The 22,210-nt window shown below is 38.9% G+C and overlaps 1 protein-coding gene across 5 annotated transcripts in view; it reads right to left on the minus strand.

Moving 5' to 3' along the window:
• Positions 1 to 22,210, minus strand: part of TOX (thymocyte selection associated high mobility group box) — a 298,404-nt gene that overhangs the window by 17,963 nt on the left and 258,231 nt on the right. For all 5 annotated transcript variants that reach the window (XM_025870621.2, XM_073892793.1, XM_025870622.2 and 2 more), the window contains 2 exons: positions 14,791 to 15,021; positions 3,566 to 3,646 (listed from right to left, as the gene is read on the minus strand). In XM_025870621.2, coding sequence (XP_025726406.1) covers positions 3,566 to 3,646; positions 14,791 to 15,021 — 312 coding nt within the window. The remainder of the gene's footprint in view (positions 1 to 3,565; positions 3,647 to 14,790; positions 15,022 to 22,210) is intronic.

Here is a 22,210-nt window from a genome sequence, read left to right on the forward strand (position 1 = left end):
ACATTTAAGTGGGAATGTCGCTAATTGAGGGAAACATTGCTAATCCTATGACTCAGTCTCATAGGTGGAGACAATGTTCACTGGCTGTTTCTATTTTTGATTATGTTCCTAAGAAGCGGCTAATTTTAGACTAGAGTCTTCAAGCTTTTCAAGGGCCATGACACATTTTACTTTGATCTGTATTTGTCTTTGTGTTCTCAGCACCAAGACTTGTGCCTGACACAGAGCAGGTGTTGTGCAGCCCTGGGTGGGATGCAGAGCATGGCCTGGAGTGGAAGCAGCGAGAAGTTGCAGACTTGACATGGCTGCCGATTAGCAAGGGGGAGAGCTATTGGTCCAGGGAAGCAAAGCCCTATTTGGTGAAGTGAATGCGTTGCAGAGAAAATATCTACTGAAATATGTATGTAGCCCTGGAGGAGTAAATAAAATTTGCCCACACGAACTTAGGAAAAGAGACAAGGTGCTTTGGTTAATACAGTATTTCATTGACAACAATGACCTTTGAAGTGAGAATGTCAATGCTCTGCCCACACTTGTGGGGCGGGAGGTGTTTTAAGGAAGCAGGTCAAGCACACTGTTAGGACCTATGACAACAAGGCCCAGCACAGGGATGGAGGATGGTGTACGTCACCTCCGGGCTCGGGCACTTTTTACGTATGTGAAATACGTACGTATTTCTCCTCTTTAGCGGAATGTTTATAATCAAGTTCACTTTGAGGGATGAGGCGTGGGGATGGAGGGAACACAGTCACATAAATTAATCTTTTAAAACTATAAATCTAGGGCTCCTGGGTGACTCAGTCGGTTGAGCGTCCAACTCTTGGTTTCCGCTCAGCTCACTGTCTCAGGGTCTTGAGATCGAGCCCCTCATCAGGCTCTGTGCTCAGTGTAGGGTCTGCTTGTCCCTCTCCCCACCCCGCCCCTTCCCCCACTCTCTCTCTCTCAAATAAATAAATAAAATAAAACCAAAAAAAATAAAATAAAATAAAAATATAAAGCCGAGTATCCATCCTTTACTGAAACCCATTCAGTGGCTTCCCTCTGTACTGAGAATAAAATCCAGCTCCTTTCAATGTCCTGTAAGGTCTTGGTGATTTGGACCTTGCCCATCTTCCCAGCTTCACCTCAAACCATGCTCTCTCTCTTCACTCAGCTCTAGCCACGCTGACCTCTGACTTCAAGGAGACACTTCTGTCTCCAGAGGCTTCACACTTGCTGACTGTGGCCTGGTCGCCTCCCCCTTAGGCTCCCTCTGGGTCTTGCAAGCTCCTTGTCTTCCTTTGGCTCTCAGCTCTGAGGTCACCTCTTCAAAGAGGACTTTTGCAGACCATCCTATCAGATCCCTTCTTTTATTTCCTTCCGAATGCTTAGATTCTCAAAGCTCTTGGTCATTTATTAGTTTACATTTTCACTATTGGTCTCCCCGACAAAAGGGAAAGCTTCTTAAATTCCGGGACCATATCTGCCTATTCTCCACTGTGTCCTTTGAGCCTGGCACAGTGCTCAGCACAAACCACATGCTCAGGGAAACTTGCTAAATGAATACATGAATGAGTGAATGGGGGAAAACAGAGTTTGGCTGGTGCTCTGTGGTTACCTGGAATTTTAACTATTATTATCATGTCGCATTTTATGATTGTACCTTTAGATCTTCCAGAAGAGGGAAAAAAATTATAATGTACAAAAACCTACAACATTGAAAAAGTGTATGTGTGAATATGAATGGCTATTATTTTCCTTGACACTATTTACAGTGGAAAAGAAATGGATTTTTTACATAAGTGTCCGTGTACAATGGGAAGATAGGTTGGTAAATGTTCTGTACGGGCCTGCAAGGTTATGCTGCAAATATCCACTCGTGTACCACATCAGAGGGCCATTTTTCTAACCTGGAGAGGGTATTTGTAATTTTCCTTCAATCTGTATACACACAATAGATAGTTGTACATAAATAGACATTCAACAGTTCCAGCAAAATTCCTACTGCCAAAGAGGAAAAAAAAAGTCAGAGTAAGCTGTAAAAAAAGTGCTTGGTTTTTTAAATGTAGAAATGGCAGTTCACAGCATTTATATAAATTGCCGTATACTGAGGGTTGCAACTCTGAGAATGAACAGTAGGAAAAGTTGCAGTGAAGAGCAAATCTGAGGACACTTGTTTTGAAAGTAAAGGCTTAGTCAGTATTATAACATTCTGGCAATCTGCATAACATTAACCACAGTGCTTTGTATTGGGATTGAGACTTTATGTATTGATTTTCTCATATGGAAAACATTCTGACTAGACTTCTATTTAAAAAGCTCAAAAAGAAACTTATCTTAGATGAAATAAGGAGAATGCGTTTTTTAAAAAAATCCCTCTTACATTTGGGGCATATTAATCTAAATAATATCAACATGGCTATTTAACCCAATGGCTGGATGGATCTAGTAATTTGTAACTCTTTTTTTGTTTGTTTGTTTGCTATTGGATCTAATATTTTGTACCTCATTTTTTGGTTAAAATTTCACACACATTCTGTGAATTCTGTAAATATACAGAAATGGGAGATGGTATCAGCAGAAAATAAAAATATTTTCCAAAGGAGTGAGATAAACTAGAAAGTGAGATCCCTAGTGAGATAGTACAGGAGAGCTGGAAATTTTAAGGTTAAATAATAAATAGTAAATTTCCCCACCATGTCATACCTTAGAAGTGGAACATAAAGTTGCATTAGACCAAGAGTGAAATGAAATTTCTCATGCATTTGTATTTTGTGTTCTCTTTTGTTTTCTGCATCAATATATTCAGTGTATATTTTCCTTGATAGAAAACTCATTTATAGAATTACTTTAGGGTTGTTGGAAGGGGAATGGATATTTGTGGATGAAAGAGGAAACAGTTTTCGTGGGTAAATGGAATGAAGTCCAGAGCCCAAAGTCACTCTGAGCCAAGAATAGTCAAATTTGGACTTGAGAGGACATCCTGTCAAGTACTTACAGATTCAGCTCTGTCTCTCTGAGGTCACCTCCCTGAGCAATCTATAAAGGGAACTATATCTTTAATAATCTGAGACCAAAGAGAGTCAACTCTTGAGTATTTATCACAGAAAGGACTAGTGTTTAAGATATTCTAAAGCCTAAAATATTTTTAAGTGGTGTTTTCATTTCAAATGAAATGCTGTGGTTTTTTGAGGGGGGCAGGCTTACCTCCTAATGCTACTATAATGAGGCTCGAATTTCAGTCAGTTGGCTTCTCCTCAGCTAAAGGCCAACGGGATGGGGCGTGGGACAGGGGGCAGTTTAAGGAAGGATATGGAGAAATAGAATGTTGGCTCAGGATTAAGAATGTGCCAGTATTCTACAGGTGGACAATATTTCACAGAAGGCCCCAGAGGATGCCACTCTGGACTTCAGGTATGAACAAATATTTCCATAACATATAGCCTTGTTTAAGATTTACTTTTTCTTTTTCAACAAAGAAGATAGTGCAGAAACGCTAAAGTGATCTTTTATGCTTTTAAATGACCATTGTAGGCTCTAATAAGATGGCCACACTCCATCCTGGTACTGCACAGTTGCACGTTACCTTGGATACAAGGCTGGCTCTGTATGCGGCTAGTTGCTTCAGGTACTCCTTCTTTGCAGCCTCGGTTTTCTTTTTATAGACCTGTCACAACAAGAAAAAATCTTAAATTAGAAAGTGCATCTGGTTTTGTTTCCAGAGAAGTACAATGCAGAATGATAATTGCATGTGTGCGCACGCACACACACGCAATTATATCATATAATAATATATATCTCCCTAAATATTGTGTTTTCTTAATGAAACAGATTTCTAAGAGGTATAGCAATAGACTAGATAAGAAGAAGATTAACAATAGTAAAATTTTCCATTTACATTAAGCATATGAAAGGATTTATCTGGGTTACTTTGAGAGTGGTGGTAGTTGGCTTAGAAAGATACTATTGATGAAGGTTCCCAGGGAAACCACAAGCGGGTAAAGAAGCCATTCATATTTATATAATGGGCAGATAATTCTACAGGGCATTAAAATCTTGGTATACATGGTCCATGCTAAATATAAAAACAAGGACAGAATTCAAAGATGACCAATTACGTTCGAAAAGTAAATCAAAGGGAACAGTTACAAAGTTTGCAGGTTCATCACTATTTTAACCTTTTGAGCCTTGAAGTTCCGTTTTCAAAGACTCAGGAAACGGCTATGGCGGTCAAAGACGCATTTGGGGAGTGGAATGGGGATGCTGAGTGGCCAAGGACTGTAATGCACGCCATGCCGTGTAGCTTGCTCTGGTCATGCCCTTTCCAACGAAGACATTGGATGACATGGATCTGTGGACACCTCATTGTGAAGAGATACAAATGTTCTGAAATGAATTTCATTTTACAGAAGCTTTTCATCTTTCAGAGGGAATCATCTTGAAAATAAAAGTAAAATCATCCTAAATGGAGCAAAAGTACTGAAAAATGACTTGCTGGTATGCTAAAGGTCACATCGCTAGGTTAAACAGAAAGGAGTCATTAGAGTCGAAAATGAAAGATTAGCAAAGTGAACACACATGGTTGTCGGCTGCCATTAAGTTGATTCTTTCAAGGCTTTAGAGTCTGTTTTTGGCAATCTTTTGAAATCAGCCCTAAAGAATAAAATATTTTTCACCATTTACTGTGTAAATGGAAATGTATTTTCATCAATAGAACTATTTTTAAATTCCCCACATCTTGAATTTTATAGCAGGGAATGAGGCTTGGCTAATATTTTGTAATGCTGAGCTCAAAAACAGACACAGATCAGTATTGAAAAGTGGCTTTAGAATTAGTCAGGGTCGTTAAATATAAATTATGTCTAAAGACCAAATATCTGCCCAAGTCAGCAGCAGAGGTCAATTTATGGTTTCTAATGCCAAAGGTGGTTTGCTAAGCCCAGTCTCCAACTGCAAAATTCAAGATGTGAGAGATATTATTTACTCATGAATATATTAGTTAAAGCAGAACATTTCACTTAAGGTAAACAAATGACTAACCTTGTCAACAAAATTATAAAAGACCCTATAAAATGAATGTGTTAATTGTTTTCCTATTGGGAGGTCTTCAGCCTAGACTTCTACATTTTGGTAAAATAAAAGGCAATCACCATAAGACAATTAAGAATTCATGCAATATCATCATATAACCATTGTGTCATCTCTACTGAATATAAAACCAAAGAAACTTAAAACAAGTTTATTAGTAAAAAAGCCAGTAAATTCCTTGGTTCAAGTACAAGAGTATTCTGAATTCACTGAGCTACTTATTGGAAGTCAAATTCAGATTCTTTGTTCGGAAATGCACACATGAAAACAAACAAATGTCAGCCTCCAACAAATGCCTTTGAATAGTATGGTCTGTGTGTATAGTAGATGCCTTGATTCAGCCCCAGTCAGAAACACAGAGCTCTCCTGCTTTTTATTGCTTTTTTTTTTTTTCTTGAGAGACAGATTGCTGTTTATAGTTTTCCCTTCAACCTCTTCTCCAAGACATGATTTACAAGTAATGATCTTAAGCTGACAATGTTTACATTTACTTTTAATACCTTAAAACTGTTTTTGAGAGGGTTTTCTCCCCACACAGAGAGAGATGCTATTCAGGACTTTGCAGCAAATATTTAGTAAGTATATCTTCGATGGTAATATGCATTTGTATACTCGAAATATTTCCAACATGTTTTTATTCATACGCTACTCCAAGTGGCCCCCAGTCAGCTAAAGAGGGTTCATTTGACTTCCAAAGGCAAATATAACAGTCTTTGGCCTATAGCATTGACCAAAAGCATCGTTTTCTAAGTAACCATAAATAAGATGGTGTTGTCAGATGGCCTGATTAGAGCATCTGCCATCTTTCTTGCCTTTGGTTTCCACTGAAACAGCACCAGTGTTACTATAGGGCTGTGCCTTTGCTGGGCTCCCAGGAGTTAACATCACACAAAGTGTTAACTTTCCTGAAATTCGTTGATTAACAACCACTGGAGAAAGGTGGCTAACTCAATAGGTTTCGGGCTGGATATGTGCCCCCTTGTTTCACTCTGGGATCGATGTGGTTACAGGATACCTGACTAGCATTCAGACTGCCCTGTTTTCTAGAAATGGCTCCCTATTGCCTATTGATGATTGGCTATGTGGGATCATCACAAAAGTGCCTACATACCACTTTAGAAAAGAGTAAACTCATCATGTCATATTATGTGGATCGATGGGTCCGCTCTTTCCTGCATAGCTGCAGATGTTCAGAAGGAGGATTCAAAGGGTGGTCACTTCAGGAGGTATATTTCTGTAATTGCGGTTAAAGGGGAGTAGCCCAGAGTGAAATTAAAATCTGAGGTGGTTTCCCTGATGGTAATTTAGAACTTTCACCTTTGAGAACTACCTAATGGCTCCTGTATTATATACCCTGTATGTCTTTCTCATGCTACCTTCTAAGATTGCACATGGATGCTTTCTGAATTCTATAGTTGATGGATATGTCCAAAGAGGGCAAGAACTCAAATGTTTGAGAGAGTGATAAAACCATGTTAAGAATTCCACATACAGGTGAAGTGGGAAACCCTGACTTTAGAACAGCTATTTAAAAACCATCAGTAAAGAGTTCCTCAAAAATGTTTCAAAGCCTCAATTCACGGATGGAGAAGGTCTCCTACTTACAGAAACCGAAGATGACGCTGATGGTGTTTGGCTAGGAACAAGCTCAGCAATGATCAAACCTTCTAACCTAGAAGGATGGGTCTGATTTATGTCAAAGTTAAGTTTGGGAAAGAAACGGTCTCTCTCCCTCAGGGAAACACAAATATTTTAAAGATATGTGGTTCATACAGTAAATATTAGTACTCGGCCAAGCTACAAAATGGCTTCCAAATGGTCTACAGCTGTTTGAAATAAAGTGCAAAGTTGGCCAGATGAGGATTTAAAAATCATAATACATCATTTATCATTTTCCCCAGCTCATCCAAACACTTTTGAATTCATCCTGTCCTAACTTAGTTATATGCTGTGCTTTGTTATTCTAAGAAAGCTACCATATCCTATCTAAGGACTGCATCTTAGTGGTTAAACTAAAACATATATAATGGCTAATCAAAAACATATGTAGATCGACATCAAATAGCAATTCTAGAGAATCCAAATCCTGTTCATATAATCTAGTGATTCACTGAATCATTTTGGAAATGCACTAAATACCAGCATGGACACATGTTTTTCTAGGCTGTTAATCCCTAATTAAAATCAGCAGTTCAATATCAATGAATATGATAAACTCAAACAGAAAAAAAGGCTAATATAATCTGTCATTTTCCTTTTCTACTTTCTGCTTCTTCCCCAAACAAACAATCCATCTAACTCATACAAAAAAGGAAAATCTTATAAATACCATTTAATTCCTTCTTCCTTCCTTCTTTTCTGCTCTGGCTCTTAGTTAATCTCTATAGTTGTAGTTTATTTCAACCAAGTCTTTGCAGTAATAATAAGAAAAAAAAAACGTATAATTCTTCCAATTCTGTATTCTATTCAAACACTATAAAAAAAACCTAAAAGGCATTTTTCCTTTTGGTTGACTTCAAATGTAGGGTTTTTTTTTTTTTTGTCCCTACTACAAGTTCTTATTTATAGAAAATGCTTAGAAGTACAGTTATGTATAAGAAATAATAATTTAATCACAATTCCCTGCTATATCCTTTAGAAATTAACGTTTGCAGCTTCTTTCAATGCTGTTATTATTTAGGACAGCTAGAGCAAATGCATCTGTATTTTATATAGAACTTAGTACTTAAATGTGGTTAAATTTCCATCATGTGTAACTTGCTCAGCGTTTTCTTAAGCATTCCGCAGCTCAAAGACATTTATAAAGTGGTATTCAGAGGACTGAAAATATTATACGATGTGACAAAAATCTTGCTATCAATTCTTTTGCTGACCATCTGATCCCTCTAAATGGTCGACACAATAATGGTGCAACCTGCTTATGGAAGGGTAGGCAAGCTCTTTGTCTGAAAAAAAAAAAGGCTACAAAATATATGTGTTGATTTATTAAATGAGGGTGGCTGGAAGCATGATGTCATTCAATCACACTTAACAATATATTGGGTGCCCACTCTGAGCCTAATGTGATGGGAGAAACTGAAGTTACAGAATCAAAAAAGGCATTAAAAACATGCCTCTGTTGTGTGCCTTTTGTGTGTGTGGCAGGCTCTACCTCTATCTAAAGTTTTTAATTCTTTCAACAAGAAGGTTGCAATGGTATCAGTACTCTCATTTTACAGATAAGAAAACATAGACTAAAATGGATAGTTATTTTACCCAATATCCTGCAACACATAGAGCAAAACCATGTGGTGAACCATCCGGTATCCTAGATCCACCTTGGTTGACTCAATGGCTCCTCCTAGCTGCAGGAAAACTCCCCTTGATGAGTCTCTCTGACACCCACTAGCACCGTCTACAGATGAAGCCCAGCAAACAGGGCCATGCTTGGTACATAGTAGGTGCTCAGGAAATACGTGCGATTGAGTGTAGAGTCTCGAGGGCCAGATTTCTCCTTTTGTGAGTATAAGCATGGGCGCGCAGCGTGCACGATGAAGTTCTGAATTGCGTCTCCTACGTTAAAATGCACACCAGTGGAAATAGAGGATTGGGTATATAGATATACAACCCATCCGCTTCAAATATTTCCACCGATAATACATAAAGCACAACTGGCTTGAAGGAGTATTTTCTTCAAATTCTCTCTCCATCAGTGTCATGGAAACTTGCAAGTGAAATGTCTGCTTCCACTGTATATGAGCCTAAGATATTTCCACATGTGTCCTACACTGGTTTACGTCCGCATGCAATAATCCCATTACGTGCCAACAGTTCTATGGATACATCCATACCTGCATTTTGGAACTGAAAAATCCTCACCATTTCATCTAAAAAAATTATTAAAATTAATTCCTCAGTTGCACATTTTTAGGAATTAAACTTTTCTTATATTCTACAGTTTATACATGAACCATTGTTTCACATTTTTCACTCCCGGTTGGAAAAAAAAAAAAAAGGAAACACACATACTGTTCATAAGGAAATGGCTAAGACAAACACATGTGTGAATGTTACAGTGCAACAGGATTTTAGTTAACCTTAAGTATTGTTGACGTAAAATCCAAATTTTATCAGAAGATAAGAAGGGGGGATCCCTGGCCGCACTCCTCTAGTGGGTGTTTGAGCACCAATGAGGAGTAAATGATTTGATTCCATGGGCTCAGAGGATTTGTCAGCTGCCTCATAAGTATAATTCTGGCTCTTCATATCCCTGCTGCTTCTAATTTAGCAGGACAGGCTCATAATTGAAGCAAATTAACTATTTACACTTGCCACTTCTACCCAGGGAAGAGGACACAGCAGCAGGAAAGAATGAGTAGGAAATTACATTCTTGCCACTTGTGTCAGATCTGCCCTTATATAAACACATTAACAGTAATTTCATGAGGCGTCAAACATAGGAATAAATACTGAGGGATAAAATAATGAGGTGTTGCTATTGAGCTGAGCTGCTATGGCTAATATCCTTGGATATGAATTATGCATCCTGAAAGAAGGCATATGTTACAGTATTCAAACAGTTTCGCTGCAAGTGAGATCTGCTCATTAGGCTCTGGATCTGGAGGTAAATCTACTCTCCTCCTCCATGCACGACAGGATGAACGTTTACAAAAATATACTCCCCCGGCACCGTGGGCTGCCGTTTCTCCTGAATATACTCAAACTCCGAACAGGCCTTCCACTCCATTTTTAGCATAACAGCGTGTTTATTTAGCTCTTTGGCTGAAGCTTTAAAGCCATTTAATGTAATGTAAACAAGAACATTTTGTTTGTAATTTGCTAAATGTATTACAGCCCAACTGTGTCTCCACTTGGGAACTTAAGGTTCATTTAGTAATTTACATCTGGTTCTGATTTAAGGTGACTTTCCTTTTCCACTTAAGAGCTGCCTTTCCGTGGCTAAAAAGGACCCGAGAACCCTTTTATAGTTCCTTGGACCAATCCCTTCGGCTTCAAAGCTGGATGGACTCTTTAATTTAGTAGGGTTTGATTTGTTCGCTATTGTCACTGTGGACCCGGATCTTATACTTCAGTGACCAGAATCAGAGAATTCAGAAATAATGGGGATAGACAAGAAATTTAGCTGAAACCTCATAAAAAAGATGCTGAGGGTTGCTGAAACTCCAAGGAGCCTAATATAAAGGGCGTGATATTGTTAAGTTATTATTTTTCACTCTCTGTAGGTTCCAGTCAGTGCAAGATAAGTAGCAAAGACCAACATCACAGCAATACTTAAAGTTTTATTTCCCTTTCTCCATCTAGTGCCTTCTGAACGACTTAGTATGCTTCTGCAGTGGGCTCTCCATTGTCTTACGATTCATTAGCATTTAAAACCTCTGGTTGGAATCCCAAACACAATCCTCCTTCCCTTCCAGATTCAGCACCAACTTCCAAAGTATTAAAATGGGGAGATCTCTGATATGTGAAGTTTGTTCAGTGGCTTTGGTAGGAATGATTCCTAAGGGAGGTCTCGTGTTCCTGGAGGATTTTTATCGCTTCTTTCAGCTTCCTTTTAGTTCTTCTTCTTTGAGAGATTCTTCACAGAAACCAAAGTACATACAATTGCTCCCTCACCATGGACTGTGAAAATAAAGATCTGCCCTTCTGCAGTGGCTTCTCATTCCCGCCTACCCTCCACAATGAGGAAGCATGTGATATAAACACACAGCAGCTCTATTAGTCATGTGCCCTCTGGCTGTCAAGAAAGCATTCAATTGTAATCTCACTAATGGCTGTTTTTCCTTAAATATTGTAATTTTCAGAGCCCCTAATAAATCATCAATAATTTTGTCCATTTTCCCCCGGTTTGTGTTTATATTTGTAGCTGTTCATAATTGTGGGCTATTATGACAACAGGATTTTTGAAACAATTGTGGCACGTGAAATCCTAGCTTCTACCCGAACCAGCTGCCTACACAATGCCAATGACATCACGTGGGGGATCTCGGAACACGCCTAAATTTTGGAGTTTAATGGTCTGCCTCTAATCTGCTCCAGCAACATTCCTTTGAAAATACATGGCAGGTTGTGCGCTCCCAAATTTGAATATTAAATGAGGGGAAAATACAATTAATTTAAGTTCGAAACAGAGATCCTATATTATATTGGCACAATGAGTCAACATAAAGGGAAAGAACAGGTGGCAATACACCATCATAACACTTTGGGATATTTTGCTAAAATTCTCTTGATGCCCAAATGTGCATTCTAGGCAGGCATGTTCGCGATTGCTGGCAATTCTTGCAAACTGTGGGAGAAACACAGCCACCGAGCAGCTGAGCTGCGGCCCATCTGATGCAGTATGCTCCCCTTTGTAAGCACAGTGTCTGATTTCATTCATTTGACCCTCTCTCTGCTTGTCCCCGGTATGGGCCTGCATCCTCTGTGTGGAATGGACCATACTTTTTCGCATAATCTTCGGCCTCACTGTCTTTAGTAAGCAAGATCATCTTGTAAGAGGGAAGGATGAGCTAGGTTGAACCCCTGCTAAGTCAAAGGAGCATAAAGCATGGGGACAAGCCACTTTAGAGTGACTCACCCTGCTCCCAATACCTCGATTTGGTAATGGTGCTCCATTTTTAAAATATTAATTTTTTTTAATAAGAGAAAAAGATGGTTATGTTTATTAAGGTATTTTCCCATACAATCTTGGCATAACTTTTTAACACCTGGGTTCTGATCACGAAATTGCTTTGTAATATGCAATGAGTTCTACAGGCCAATTGTAAGAGAATTTCATCGTTCATTTGTAAAACAAATTCTTTCCCCAGACCCCAACTGTTTCTGTTAAGACAGAACCTAAAGGAAAAAAAAAAAAAAAAAAAGAGAACCTAAAGGTAGACTCATTACGAGTTACTTAGTAAATTGGAAATAAAATGCACAAGAGAAAGAGGAAAAACATTTGTCATCACACGTATACAATTAGAAATCCTTAAATGTTACATCATAACTATGATCCTCTCTGCATTAGAAAGACTCAGCCCCAATTTGAAAGGCGGTATGGGAGACTGGGGGTAATTTTCCTTTTTAACATGACAGTTGAGAACAGTGAATCTCATATTCTTTGGGTCTGTAAATACTTTATATGGTCACACAAAAAGAATGTGGAATATTATCTTAATGTTTCCCCTCTTGCTGTAATAAAAATAAACGGCCTTATTATAATAGAATTAGTGGGAACGACCTGCAGCTCTATATTTGCTGCCTTGAGGAACTACCTGATTTTCATCATATGAATATTATCCTTTCCACCAGAGACATGGGTGTAGACACTGACTTTTAACGTCGATAATGTGAAGGACCGATCCTGGGCTAAGGAAGGCCTTTGTACACCTCCCCCTTTTAAACCACTGGTCTTAAAACCACACCGGTTTCTCTAGTGAATGTGGGAAATCATTAGGAAAAGGTATCTGGGGTCAGGGAGATAGAGAAGAGCAGTCAGACGAGTGACAGCACAGGCTACTGATGTTTTGTGGAATAAAACTGTTGGAAAAGTGGAAGCTAAAGGAGCAACACATGAGCCTTGGAACACCACACCCAGCTTAGTTGCTGAGTCTTGGGTAGAGGGGAGGGCTGAGTCTTCAGAGGGGAATCACTATGTCCTCTGATGAACGAGACTTGCTGCACATAACCCCTAGGGAGAGAAATCACTTTCTGAATGTCTTCTCTGGGAAATTTTATCTCACCAAGCAAAAGAGTTTATAGCATTGAAGCCTTGTGCCTAACTAAGAATACACACAGTAGTGACTAAAGTAGAGAGAGGGGTATGTCCTGGTGTGTGGCATCAGGGGTGGAACCGGGAGGCATTATGGTTATGAAATCTGGAACAAGGATAAGGTTGAGATTCCTGGTCTATACGCAGCTAGTTTCTCATTCAGTAACGCTCTACTGAGTGGAAGAGTGAAGTTACTGTAGAATCCCACCATGAATGTCCAGCATCAACTGGGGACCACACCTCAGCTTTGGGAGTGTGAGAGCAAACTGATCTGTGGTAGGACAGAAATCGGCTCTGAAATCCTGAAACAACTATATTAGGTTTTCAACAGAAGCACAAAACACAATGTCAACTACCTTATTACTAGTGAGATGGATATTTTAATTGAGTGCATAGAGAATGTTTCAGTGGTGTGTCTTCTGTCCTGGAGGATGACTCTTGCAACATGGTGCTCTACATGGTAGGCCTGTGCTTTCCTATGAAACGGCAATCTTGAAAGGGACGTAAGAAAATGTGTAGAGATTTCAGACTGTCAAAGGTAGCTTTGGCTTACAGAAAAGAAGGCTTGGGGAGAACTGGGGTGGGGGTTTGGGTTCTATGTTTCTTATTAACTCGTTCTACCATTTCCACCGTAATTGATTTCACAGAGTGATAAATTCTAGTCACAGTAATTTCATGTAGCAGCCAAGTAATCTTAGACAAACCATTCAACAGAATGAGGGAATCTGTTTTGTTCTCTGCTAGATCTCTAGTGTCTAGAACAGTGCCTGGGGCACATAGAAAATGCTCAACAAACACTCGCTGAATGACATGAATAAAGCTAACTATCTGGCTCTATTGCAAAATCTAGAAAATTTAGATAAAAGTATCTACGAGTATTCAGCAGACCAAATGAGAGAAATCATGTGAAAGTGTTCTTAAAAGAGCAAGAAACTGTATACATTTAGATGTTGATCGATATTCACAATATAGAGGTCCTTCTAGATGTATATAGCTTTGAGACTTTGTTTCTTACATACTTCCCCGGACCTGATGAGGAAAGGTAAAGGTTTCTATCAAGAATCAGCTATGAGACTACTACATCATTTTACCATTTGGTATCCTGCAGCAGCTAAAGCTACATCTGTGTAATCATTTTTGACTGTAACTTAGTGATGATGCTTGTCTATTTTTTTTTCTTTTTGACAATGACATTCTAGATGGCGACAATGGCAATATGGTCCCCGGTTTAGAAATATGGATCAATATTGCTTCTTCGTTGAGGTGGGCTATATCTATGTACTGAAATCTTGGCTCTGTCTCCATGATTCCCATCCTCCTCAAGACGTTCTGGACTGCTTCTGCTGTGGCTGAGATGCAGAGTGCTCCACATGGCCCCCCTCAGCATGGTCCTCACATCATGGCACCAGAAGAAAATAACCAGGCATCTGGTCCCATTTAACACAGCCTAGAAATACGGTATATGTGGGATTGAATAACATGCTCTGGTGGTCTTTAGGGAACGGCTAAGGGTAGAAACCTTTAAATCTGAGGTTCATTTAACAAAGAGCAAAGAGGGTTTTGATGACCAAAGGGTAAATAGTAAGTGCTTAAAGAGAGGTGTGGACAGTTTTCAAAATACTTTCAGTATTTTTTTTTTTTTTTTTTTTTTTTTAGTCTTTATGATCACCTTGGCCACATTAAGGAATGATGTCATCCTGGCTGGGACATGTCAAAGTCCTTCCAAAAGTAACTACAGTATACAAAACTTGAAACAAAGGAAACTAACAGGCTATTTATGAAGGAGCAAGAAAGGAGTATAAAATTATGTGAAAGTTTCCTGAAGTCTGGTTCTGATGGGGCACATTCTCAGCCTTAGTTCTGGCATCAAAAAATTCACCCAAAGTCCTCCGAAGCCATTTTTTTTTTTTTGAGTGCCTACATGTTCTTAAAGTGTGTCAATTGCCACTCCTCTTGGCATTCTTTCTTACCTGTTTTTGCTCTTCTCCTAAACCATCCCACATCGAAGCCACAATTTTAGAGACTTCACCAAAAGTAGCATTTGGATTTTGGCCCTTGATGGCAGCCTGAGTATCACGAAAGAACAATGCGTAGGCAGACACAGGCTTCTGGGGCTCATTGGGGTCCTTCTTCTTCTTCTTTTTGGGGGTTTTTGGCTTTTTCCCCATGTCAGAGGCAGGTCGCTTCTCTCCACCATTGATCTGAAATAAAGATCAAATTAGAATTACCGAGGAACTGAGAAGATTTGGCAATGCATCATATGGCTCCCCTTTGAGGCTTACACAGATATGCTTGCCCACACTCATCACACAAACCCAGACTTTACTGGGGGGCACTTGATGTTTCGTCAGTGTTGTTTTTCAAGCAAAACTAACTTTATATTTCCTGTACTTTTCATATTGATCCTTCTTCTAGTCTAATTTACATAGCTTTAAAATAGTCTTATTGGTTCTTTTTATAATATTATTATACCGTTAAATATTATCCTTTGCCTGTCAACTTTTCAATTTTCTTGTTGGGGTTGCTGAATGACAAGCAGCATTGTAACTGTGACAGCAGCGGATTCCTTCTATTGTGTGAACATTCTAACTTGTTTTCTTCTGGGAAGTTTATCCTTTTCTTCCTAAGTATGATTTTAAAACCATGGTGGGTGACATGTCCAATAATAAAGTTGAGCAGCTTTTGATGTTGCATTTACGGTCTCTATAGAATGCTATTGGGAAAAGCTAGCAATGCTCATAACTTAGTGACTGGCATAATCTAGGCAGATCAGTGCTGCTCAGTGGAACTTTCTGCCATGAGGGTAAAGTTCTATAATCTCCATTATTCAAAATGGTAGCCACTTGCCACATGTAACTAATGAGCACTTGAAGTGTGGCTAGAATAAATAAGGAAGAAAATTTAAAGTTTTATTTCATTTTAATTGCTTGAAATTTAAATAGTTACAAGTGGCTAGTGGCCTTCATATTGGAAAGTGCATCTCTGGAAACGAGGTTCCAGATTCTAGATGTTTCTAGAACAGCTTTATACTCAGTTTAAAAATTGATTCCATTTTCTCCATCGTCCTCAAGTACGAATATTTGGATGCTTTTAATTGTTATTCTGATGCAAGTGGGAAAAGACACATTGAATGTCTTGAAAACATCTGCATTTGAACATTACCTTTGATATTAACTAATTATATGTGATGTCACTTCCCCTGTATAGAATGAGAGATTTTGGCTAAGATTTCTCTCTAGCTCTACAGTTCTATGAATCTACTTGAGTAGCAAAGAGTGTTGACTCTGTTGGGATCTTCTCTTCATGCTGCTCCCAACATAAATGCACATGTGCACGATCTCCTGATGACGCTGCCATTATCACGTGAGGTACTCTACCTTCACCTGTTGCTGTTGCGTTTTTGCTCTCTAAAAACATATGTACAAAAAATATGTATTTCATCCAGACAAAGTGCTAGACAGGGGAGTTCATGTAAAGCAGCTACAAGCAATGGAGAGCCAGCTTGATATCCAGTGGATATGCCACCAGAGGATCTAGACTCATGCCCTCCTTTACTATTCTTTGGCTGTGTCACCTTGGGTGAATGATACAATTTCTCTAGGCCTCCATTTTCTCTGCAAACTAGTTGCAGTGTCATTTTTGTGATTACTGAGATGGTATATATTTATAGTTGTTTAAAACTTTAAAATGATATTCCAGTGTTAATCTTGACGCAGTAGGAACTTAAAAACACAGACTGAAAGGAAAGAAATGACCTTAACATTAATTTGTGGAGCCATGTGGTCATAGTTTAAAAAATATGCTCCAAGAACCAAAGAGACACAGCAAAAAATCTAAGTGAATTTTTGGGCTTTGTTTTTAGTGAGAAAGATAATTAAAAGATTATCATTTTGAAATTGTCTACTGAAGGAGATCAAATACCCCCCGTGGGGACAAGGATGTTTTGAACCTGGCAAACTAAGGGAGATTAACACTAGAAGATAACTTCCCCAGGATAGATCTGAGAGGTGATCCTGTTAAATCGTTGGTCCCGATGTAAATCTGTGAGAGGTCTAGCATGTTGGGACTGAGTTGATACTGGGCAAACTGGTGTTCACTCTAAACTAAACATGTGGGCAAGTATGACCTAGAACAGCAGCTCTCAAATATGGCTGCCCGTTAGAATCACCTGGACGCTTCTAAATAATATCCGGAAGTCCAGGCTTTACACTAATTAAGCAGAATGCCTATGAATAGGCCATAGCCTCAACTCTAGGGTCCTGATTGGTATTTAAATACTTGAGAGACAAAGCAAACAAAAAAGTAAACTTTCTCTTTGCTCCTGTAGGCTACACATAGCCATATCTTTCTTTCTTCTCTTCACAACCAAACTCCTCCAGGTGGTTGCCTGTGCTCGCTGAATGCAGTCTCGGCAACTCGCCTCAGTGTGCCTTCCCCATCACTTTGCTCTCAATAAGGTCCCCCAGGGCCATTTTGCTAACCTCAGTGGACTTTTCCATCTTCCCCTTACTTGATTTCTCTCTGTGAATGCGCTCTCTTCCAAGGGTTCCCTGGCATCACAGTCTCTGGCTCTTATCCTCTCTTGCTGGCCTCTCTGTTTCCAGAATCATTTCTTGGCTCAGCCTCCTCCACCTGGCCATTCAACTGTAGCCTTCCTGATGTCTTTTGCTGTAAACTGCCTTCTCTTGTGAGTATGTACCTAGGTAATCTCATAAGTACACAGGGTTTCCATTATCTTTTGTGGGTGGATGACTGTCAAACTCATGTTGCCCCGCAATTTTGAACGCATTGAAACAACTGCTATTTGATGACTCTATTTGCAAGTCTTATTAAAGTATCTCAAACTCAGTCAAGTTTGTGTGATTCACTCGTATAGTTCTGTATATTTCTTGATAGAACATATCAGACTTGTAATTAATTATATAATAATTCATATGTTAGATCTTCTCCCAACCCAGAGTGTAAGCACTGTTAGGGCAGGTCCACATGTGATTTTGCTCACTAGTACTTCTCATGGTTCCTGACACATAGTAAGTGCTTAACATTTGTTATAATAGTAATGAAAATAATAAAAATAATATAAAGCATAGAAAACATAAAACAATAATATAACTTAATGAATGAATCAAAGCATAAATGGTTTCTGTTACAGAAAATTAAACCACATGAATTTCCTTGAAAACTTTAGGACAATACGCAAATATGTGGTAAGACAGAAAACAGAATTTTTCTAAAATTTTTTTAAAGCATTTGACATGTTAACAGTAATGTCTTTGGGTTACAGACTGAGTCTTTATGATTTTCTTCTTTGTATTTTTCATAAGATCCAAATTTTGTAAACATGACCATTGCTATATTCATAATAATAAATATTTATTAAAAAGAAAAATAGTAAGAAGTCAACAAAGTCTACAATGAATAATATTAAAAATAGAGGGAACATGATATTAGAGGTCATCAAGGATTGGAAATATTTAGAAATAGGGAACAAAGTGTAGGAAAATGAATGCTTCTCCATATGGAATATTACCTGGACTCATTTTAAATTTCAATTAAGAAATTAGCAAGCTGACATATCCAAATCTCTATGATTGCAGATTACATCAGTCTTTTTGGAAAATAATCAAATGTCAGTCACAGAACTAAATCTCCCATGAGGCAATGTAAATGTACTTATTAAAAGATTTCCCCAAATTATGTAAATAATTTCCCGTCTCCACCGTCCAAACCAGTCTTTGAATCACTGATCTCCATGCTGCTTTCTTTTTTAAACTGTTATGTGGACAGTAGGGTGCAGGTTTTAGATTTGCTGAATGTGTGATGTTGTGCTGTAACAGACAGGAGAATTGTCCTCTGGTATCTGACAACACGGCCCTACTTTCTAAGGATGACCCAAGGAAGCAGGATAACCTGTGAGTACCAGTAAGAAGTTCTATCCAGGGTATTAAAACCACGAATTATCATGTTGAAGCAATGCATGACAGCCCTGTTGGGAACTCTAAACAATTCTCAGCAACCAATCCATTTTGTGGTCTGGAAGGTTTCCCTCTTTCCCGGCTTGTCCTGTAGGGTTAGCCAGATGTAGTCTTGCTCAACCTCCATGTTTTGTTTAGTAGAAGCAAGCATTTCATGAATTCTTCCTCCCATTTTCAAGGCTCAGGAGACGCCATTTATGGATTATGGAGCGTAACTCGGGGGCTTCAACTATCTATCTGATTGAGTAGCTGAGAGGCCCTACACTGTGAAGGTGGGGTGTTATCCCCTCAGTCTACCAGCCAGTCTCATGGCATTTCATCTGCTTTGTCTTCACTAGGCCTCAAAGCAAGAGCATATCGATACGTCTTACTTTTATTTATTATTTTTTTTAAAGATTTTATTTATTTATTTGAGAGACAGAGAGAGCTAGAGAGCACAAATGGGGCAGAAGGAGAGGCAGGCTCCCCCAGAGCAGGGAACCTGATGCAGGGCTCGATCCCAGGACCCTGGGACCATGACCTGAGCCGAAGGCAGATGCTTAACTGACTGAGCCACCCAGGTACCTTCATAAGCTTTCCTTCTAAATACTCATGCTGACCTCCATTATCTGCCGCTCCAGAGGACCAAGCTAAAGGATACACACAAAATATTCATGTCTCAAGATTCCACACCTTTCCCTCAGTAATTAAAGGAGATCACTACTGATATATTCTTGGATCATGCATTTTGACCACTTATAGAATTGTCCCTATGGAACTGAACTGTAATTTAAACTAACACCCCGACTTTCACCACAGCTGACAGAGAGGAAAGAGCAAAACCAAAAACAATGTATGAAAGATCTCTATTTTTTTTTTAAATAAAATGTGCTTTGAAGGGAATCATTTATTATATTGCTCTGCATCCTTTGTATAAAGACTTAGTGGGTATGCACATCATCTTTGCTTTTAGGCTGCAATATAGGGGAATGAAAATTCCCTGTTGTGGTTTGTTATCTAATGCATCCGAGTAGCTGGGCAGTGCTATGTGAGGTTCAAGGGTGTCTGCCACATGAACCTCCTGATGTGTGGGAGTCTTATTTTTTATTTTGCATTTTTCTTGTGTTTCTGAGGGTATAGAAGTGAGCTGTTATTTTAGATTCCATGTAATGAACTTGGGGATTTGTAAGATCTGCTTTCTGGAGGTAGTTTCATCACATATTTAAAAAACACGTGATCACTGCTCATCTGCAAAGCCTCCTTGAAGAAAAAATGTTGTTATAATTTAGGTCCACTTACATGCCAGTAACAGATTGCATTTTGAAAGATACCTGGCTCTTCTGACCACCAGCTATTTGGGATGGACACAATGATGAATATGATTGTGGTGGAAAAATTAGCCAAATGGATTTGTAATAGGTCCCTGGACCTTAATTTTGAGGATTGTTTAGATCCTGAATTCCTATGTAGATGGATGAAAGCATATAATTCTACATCCTCATTTTCTAAGAGGCCCTGACTTCTAGAGTCTAGAGCAGCATTGTCTCATAGAAATTTCTGGAAAGATGGAAATATTCTCTGTGCTGTCTGAAAGGGGAGCCACTAGCCACATGTGGCTATAGAGCCACAACTGATAAAGTGTATTTTTTATTTATTTGATTTTAGTTTTGTTAAATTTAAATGTACACAGTCACACGCATGCCCAGTGGCAACTCTATTGGACAGAACATTACTGTGTACGGGGCATTGTTTAGAGTACAAGATTTCCTTTTTTTTTTTTAATTTTATTTATTTGACAGAGAGAGACAGCTAGAGCAGGAACACAAGCAGGGGGCAGTGGGAGAGGGAGAAGCAGGCTCTCCGCTGAACAGGGAGCCCGATGTGGGGCTCGATCCCAGGACCCTGGCATCATGACCTGAGCCAAAGGCAGATGCCTAATGACTGAGCCACCCAGGCGCCCCTAGAGTACAAGATTTCTGAAGTCACCAGGGTTCTAAGCCTGGAGAGTTCAACTGGATCCCAACATCACAGTCTTTAGAATAGAGAAGAAACCATCTAACGCCAAAAGAGAAACTCCCCATGATGACAAGTGCCTTGAAAGTGAGGACCAGGTGCCATTCAACTTTCCTTTCTCCCAGCCTCAGGGTGGGATCTCGCAGGCAGTGGATCACTACACATGCCCACTGCTGTGTCCCACAGCACTGGGCAAAGGTGCAGAGTTACAAGACAAAGGCCCTTTGACAAACACGTATAAAAGTTGGATGAAAATCCTAACAACCACAAACACGGCTGGGTTGAGGCCCTGACTGTCATCCTGATCACCTACAGATTTATTTCACATTCAATTAAAACACTAATGAATAAATAAAGACATACACAAATGCATAAATAAATATTACTCTCACAACAGCTTTACACAGATGCAGTGCCTCATGCAACTGACTCGGAGACATAGATTTATTTCTAAAATCCCTAGAGGTGTCCTTAGGCTTCTGGTAATCCACTCCTGTCATGTCGTATTGCTTAATTATAGTGATGTATTTAACTTATTTATCACAAGAAAACAATAATTTTTCACTTTAAAAAAGCATGTGGCAACAGTGTTGCTTAGATAATACTTCTTAAGAATACAGAGTACAGGAGTTAAGACTCTCAAGGAAAGAGAATCACTGATATTGAAATGTCCCTGGAGAAGTTAGAAATGTCTATAAGCATATTTAAAATAAACTGCCGCGGTCCCAAGCCTTTAAGGGAGCTGGGAGAGCTGTTTAATGCACACTATCTTGCAGTAATCGCTGTAGTTTAAAATAGATTTTAATCAAGCACCATCTGCATAATAGGCTGAACAAACAACACAGAACTCCACTTATAACTCTTATCATATAAAGTAAATATTATAAAATCTTCACCATAGAAACAGGGCACATCACAGCACTTTTTGTGATGGTACTGTTGCTGTAAGTAAAAAATTTTGCTACTTAAATTCATTCTCTCTTTCCTTTCTAAACTATGCCATCTAAAATCCCCTTGTGAGAATAAATTCAAATAAGCATGGAAAGTTAAGTCATCTAGTTACTGTGAAATCAGCAAGGCTGTAATACTTCTTTCATTTTGCAATCAGGTTTATTATTATCATTAATAATAACAGTACATTCAATGACTCAAAACATCAATTATAAAAAAACGCTTATGAAATGCCTTACTTTTGAAATGATTCACAAGCGTGAGTCTGTATCACAGTTTATAAGACAAATTCATTTTTAAGGATCCCTGATTCTGCCAAACATAGCTGAGTATTGTTTTAAGATGAGTTTAGCAAAGATACTCAGTGGCCTTATGTCAGGCTAGGAAATTTAGGCTACTGTCCAGAAAAAGTACTTTAAAGTGAGGGACAGAGTTGATTGTGGTCATATATACCTATTGGCTATATTTATTG

The sequence above is a fragment of the Callorhinus ursinus genome, unplaced genomic scaffold (genome assembly GCF_003265705.2).
Source record: "Callorhinus ursinus isolate GAN/ISIS: 27379988/994484 unplaced genomic scaffold, GSC_fseal_2.0 scaffold5, whole genome shotgun sequence".
Taxonomy (NCBI): domain Eukaryota; kingdom Metazoa; phylum Chordata; class Mammalia; order Carnivora; family Otariidae; genus Callorhinus; species Callorhinus ursinus.